Here is a 6,000-nt window from a genome sequence, read left to right on the forward strand (position 1 = left end):
TAACCTGTCTGGGCTTGGGGGCAGTATTTTCACGGCCGGATGAAAAACGTACCCAATTTAAACAGGTTACTACTCTGGCCCAGAAACTAGAATATGCATATTATTAGTAGATTTGGATAGAAAACACTCTGATGTTTCTACAACTGTTTGAATGGTGTCTGTGAGTATAACAGAACTCATATGGCAGGCAAAAACCTGAGATTCCAAGCAGGAAGTGGCCTGTCTGCGAGTGTGTAGTCCTTCTTTTGCTTCTCTATCAAAACTACAGTATCTGAGCTGTTACGTGGCACTTTCTAAGGCTTCCATTGGCTCTCTAAAGCCTTCAGAATGCGGATTGAGGCGTCTCCTGTCTCTGGGCAGAGTATGGTAGCTCAGTTTGTCAGTGGTCTGCCTGGTGACTAAGAGATTGGAGATGCGCATTCACGAGGTTTTGAAAATCACGCCACAAGATTCAACTGGCTGTTACGTAGGTGGGACGAATTCGTCCCGCCGGTCCCATTGAGGTTAAAATCAATTTTTATGCTATTTTTCTCGTAAAAAAGCGATAATATTCCGACAGGAAACCCTGTTTACATTCAAAGACAGAGAAAATAAAAACATGGTGTCGCCTCGTGCACGCACCTCAGTCTCATTGTCCTCTGATCGACCACTTACCAAATGCGCTAATGTTTTTCAGCCAGGGGCTGCAAAGACATCATTCAGCTTTTTGCCGCCTTCTGAGAGCCTATGGGAGCTGTAGGAAGTGTCACGTTACAGCAGAGATCCTCAGTTTTCAATAGAGAATGTAGAAGCCCAAGAAATGGTCAGACAGGCCACTTCCTGTAAGGAATCTTCTCAGGTTTTTGCCTGCCATATGAGTTCAGTTATACTCACAGACACCATTCAAACAGTTTTAGAAACTTCAGGGTGTTTTCTATCCAAAGCCAATAATTATGTGCATATTCTAGTTTCTGGGCAGTAGTAATAACCAGATTAAATCGGGTACGTTTTTTATCCGGCCGTGCAAATACTGCCCCCTACCCCCAACAGGTTAAAGAAGAAGTTACAGGTCTGTGAGAGCCAGAAATCTTGCTTGTTTGTAGGTGACCAAATACTTATTTTCCACCATAATTTGCAAATACATTTATTAAATGTCCTACAATGTGATTTTCTGGAATTTTCTTTTCTCATTTTGCCTGTCATAGCTGACGTGTACATATGATGAACATTACAGGCCTCTCATCTTTTTAAGTGGGAGAACTTGCACAATTGGTGGCTGACTAAATACTTTTTTTCCCCACTGTATGAACTTGATTGAACAAAACATGCATGTATTGTATAACATAATGTCCTAGGAGTGTCATCTGATGAAGATCATCAAAGGTTAGTGCTTCATTTAGCTGTGTTTTGGGTTTATGTGACATATATGCTTGCTTGGAAAATGGCTGTGTGATTGTTTTTGGTCTTGGCCATGGTGGAGAGTTTGGAATCTGATTGATTGCTTCTGTGGACAGGTGTCTTTTATACAGGTAACAAGCTGAGATTAGGAGCACTCCCTTTAAGAGTGTGCTCCTAATCTCAGCTCGTTTCCTGTATAAAAGACACCTGGGAGCCAGAAATCTTTCTCATTGAGAGGGGGTCAAATACTTATTTCCCTCATTAAAATACAAATCAATTTATAACATTTTTGCCATGTGTTTTTCTGAATTTTTTTGTTGTTATTCTGTCTCTCACTAAAATTATACTGATAATTTCTTTGTCAGTGGGCAAACGTACAAAATCAGCAGGGGATCAAATACTTTTTTCCCTCACTGTATGTGTTGTTGTCTCTCTCTTGAAGACATGATGCCGAGGACAGGACAGCATAAATATTAGGCCCTAAAAAAGACCAGCGGCAAATATTTTTTACATATTTGTTTGCCTCTTTTGCATGTTATTTTGGTATTAATACGTGTCACATATCAGGTTGCAAACAATGTAAAAAAAAAAATCTTTAAGTGGTCTCTTTTTTGCTTTCTTAAGTAAGGCAGCTCCAAAATGCAGGTGTTTCAGCCTAGCTCAGCGCTTTCTGTGGAGGTGGGGCAGCCAGCAGAAAATACAGAGGGTAGGGGTTGGTAATGTTCTCTAGTGGCGCTGTGATTGGCTCAGTGTTCTGTCACTCATGAGAACACCACATCACCACAAAATCTATGGGGAGAGCTCGAAAATTCAAGCCCTTTGGGTGCTGCCATATAGTTACATTAGAAGTGCCCATCCAAGAAGGCTCAAGGTCATTGGCCACAGATAAAATGATGTCAAATCACATATCTACAGTAGCTTTGATTGGACTGATTTTTAGCTAGCAAGCTAGCAGTCATAATCATGAATCAAGTCAACAATCTCCTGGAAAATCCTTTTCAATCCTTGTCATATGAAGAGAAATTATGGAGATAAATTATAGATAAAACATATCGGTGCTCATTGGCCATTGGACATAAACATTACAAGTTGGAAATCGCAAATTCAACAATGAGTGGTTTGGATGGAATCAGTGGCTAACTGCAAGCATTGCAAATAAATCACTAGCCTGCTATTCAGTGGAGTGGATGTGTGGTCTAAGTTTAAGGGTCTCTTTTCGAAGCTTAAAAGGATAAACATTCAACATTGGGCATGCTGTCAATCCAGTATGACGTATGCCGCTTTCAAAAGACTGGAAACTCTAAACTGGGAAATCTCAGACTTCAGTGAGTTCAAGACAACTAGGAACTCTGAAAAAATGAGCTCCGACCCGGAAAATACGTTTTGGACGGTCATCCAACTCAGAATTCCAAGTTGGGTACTCTGGCCTCTTTCTAGACCTCCGACTTAATTCCAGACTTAATGACAAAGTTTGATGACAAAATTTGACCAAAAGAAAGACCGCCACGCCACCTTCCTGTTCAAGTGAACACTGCACAACAACGTGAGTCAAAAAAGGTATTGTATGGTGCTGCATTAATTATGTAATATGCCAGGGAGATATGTATACTGTAGCTAAGAAAGTAATACCAAGTGTATGTTGTGTAGTAAGCTGTTAGTAGCCCATGTGCCTCACCCTAATAATTTAGTCCCTTTCCCCCTCATAACTATAGCCTGTTTTAGAGAAATGTAATCACTGAATATTGTAAGAGCTTTGATTGTCTGCTTATATGCCACCTTTTATTTATCCTACGGTTCTGACTGAAATAGTTATATTAATTAACTAAGTCCGTTCTAGCTCGCTCATTAATGTCTTAATCGGAATTACGGATTGCCTCTTATCCGCTCGTCGTCCCCTTATGCCATAGTTTGTACATCTCAATTGTCAGTAGAAACCACATATGTTTAAGCAAGTCAGCCATATCAGCTATGTTTTTTCAAAAGGCAGTAAATGAGGCTGAATGAACTGTTTCGCTGCCAGACAAGGCTCCGCTGATAGCCAGGTGTAACAGTGGTAAGGTGTTGGTACTGCTGTTGTGGGCACTATTTGTCACCAATTAATGTCCAATTCATGTATTGTTTAGTGTTGTTTAGTGGCTTTGCTGGCATGCATATAAAAAAGGTTTTTGAGTTTGCCCCACCAAGATTTACATGCTACAATCGCCACTGCAAAATACCATATCAAATCTGTCGGCTAGTCGCATATGAGTAATATACAGTACACCTCCAAAACCTGATTATCTTAGGCTAGGTAGGCTACTGTGTGCGGACGGATAAAATGGCCATGTAATCAAATGTACATGACAGATTTATAATCAATGCAATGGCTGACTGTGAGTGAGGGAGTTATGGGTGCCATCTAGCGACGAGGTCGGGAAATGAGCTTGACAATAAGTGAACATGAGTGTTGGCTATAAATATGACCAGAAATCCTCTCCATAACTTGGGGTGAAGACCAACTGTGTATAGGCCTACTGTGCACGGCATACTGTCGGTAACAGCATGTAACCATCAGTCTGGTACAAACTGGCAGCAAACAGTGGACTCCCGAGTAGAGTCCTTCCGTGTGTTCAGTCACTCAACTCACCCAGTCACAGGCTGTAGGCTAATATGTAATATTTTAAATCTAATTTGCTGCAATATTGATAAACATGCACCAGGTATTGAGTGATTTTGTCCATCAGAATCGACAGGTTTACATGCGTAACGGTTCGAACGTGGACGCACGGTTGTGGAGACAAAATTTCAATAATAACACAAAATCAATGTGTTGCTCTCAATGACCGGGTATAACACGGCATGCCCCGCTAAACACAAGGAACACCCGTGATGCCACACATAATTCACAAAAAGCGCACACATAGGCCTATGGTCTGCAGTTTACTGAAATACTGAATTAACTGTAGCCTAATAGACTGTGTTGATATCACAGTTAATCCCTCGAGTTTTAGGGGAGCAAGTATGTTCACTGGTGACCGGGTCAGCTGCCAATTAACACAACAACTGCAGTCCACGGAGAGATAGGGTCGGTAGATATCAAGTGTCACGTTACCCGTGCTTGTGTATGACACCATTAACCTACCATGTGCTGTTTGAAATGTTACAGGAGGGCAAATAAATCCCTGTTTCGGATTGCGTTTATTGGCGATTGTATACCCAAAAGGGAGCCCCAATACCCCATGCATCACCTACCTCGAACTAATCTCAAAACTACACCCTTTCCGGAGAAGCAGGGCTCTCTTCCGCATGATGCCCGTTTTATCCCGGCCGAGGTACACATTTATATCCGAATTCATGGTGCTGATCGAGCAGGCAAGTGTATATACTCCGTAAAAACAAAGATGCTTCTTTCTTCCAGTCAGTTGGATGGCGACGGGAGCGAGCCGGTCGGGGGAAAGAAAGGAGAGAAGCAGAAGAAAGGCTGCCAAAAAAAAGAAAGAAAAAATACGAATCTCGCCTCAGCTGGAAAAAGGAAAGTGAGCCGCAGACTTTCCTCTGCAAACAAAGACGGCACCAAAAGCTTATGAGTGCAGCATGGTTAGTGGGTTGCTCCTTGCCTGAACTCCATAAGATATAAATTAGATACCGTTGGTCTCTCAGTTCAAGAGCGAGTTACCGTTACTCAATTGGTAACCCTGAATGGATTCGAGTCCTGGGAAAACAGTAACAGTTTGAAGTCGAGTCCCCCGTCTGTCACTAGAGCGCTATACACTGGGTGTTGATTCTACACCACTCCCTTGACGGTTGAACGAAGTGCCTGAGCAGTCCTACGTTACGAAGCACCGCCGCAACGCGTTATATTTTATCACGAACACTGCAGCAGAAGCGAACTTCTTCCTCCGCTACTCTTTTTGTCCGCCTGAGGCTACAATACGTTGAGTTTCCCGGGAAGCTGTGAAGAAAGCATGATTGTGTTTATTAGTCTGTTATTAAAGAATGTGAAACAATGTTGTTTATTTTTACTATTGCGTGATTGTTTAATAACACTCATGGACAATGTGAAACAATGTATGTTTACTGCTTTTTATTAAATCAGTATGGATATAAATATTGTAAGAACATTCGTTAATACGGGCAGAATATTGTATAGCCTATATAGCCTACATAAATTGTTTCAGTTATGGCCTAAAATTAATTTGTTCATCTGGGCAGAATATTATGGCCTATATACATTTGTTCATATGGGCTGAATATTGTATTCGTTCATATGGTTATATAAAGTCTGAAGACTAAAAACAGCCTATATTAGGGCAATATCTCGTTTCTACTATGTGTTTTCGTTTTAAATAATGTATTTTCTAACCAAATAGACGCAGGCAAGCCATGTGTACCATTGTACACAACTTGGTCGGTTTCTTCCTGGGTCCTCTAGGCTTCTCTCCTTCAGACCATTCATCATCCCCTTTCAGATCCAAGTCTGAGCATTGTCCAGGATATGGTTGTGTTCTCCAGATAACTTGGAGATAACCGCATCAGTGAGGGAGGGTTATGCGACCTCGACATTCGAAAGCATCAGATTCGGTGAACTTCCAGAAGGACATATTTCAGGTTCCCGTCTGTAGGTGTAGCCTTCATGCACCAGGA

The 6,000-nt window shown here is 41.5% G+C and overlaps 1 protein-coding gene across 4 annotated transcripts in view; it reads right to left on the bottom strand.

Annotated features, from left to right (window-relative positions):
• LOC115203728 (GTPase-activating Rap/Ran-GAP domain-like protein 3) overlaps window positions 1-5,267 on the bottom strand; it is a 221,885-nt gene extending 216,618 nt beyond the window's left edge. For 2 of the 4 annotated variants that reach the window (XM_029768662.1, XM_029768659.1), the window contains exon 1: window positions 4,609-5,267. In XM_029768662.1, the coding sequence (XP_029624522.1) occupies window positions 4,609-4,712 (104 nt within the window). In that variant the 5' untranslated portion in view covers window positions 4,713-5,267. The remainder of the gene's footprint in view (window positions 1-4,608) is intronic. The other 2 variants (XM_029768656.1, XM_029768655.1) reach the window with 1 other exon arrangement.
• Between the last annotated feature and the right edge of the window lie 733 nt (window positions 5,268-6,000).

The sequence above is a fragment of the Salmo trutta genome, chromosome 12 (genome assembly GCF_901001165.1).
Source record: "Salmo trutta chromosome 12, fSalTru1.1, whole genome shotgun sequence".
NCBI classification, from domain to species: domain Eukaryota; kingdom Metazoa; phylum Chordata; class Actinopteri; order Salmoniformes; family Salmonidae; genus Salmo; species Salmo trutta.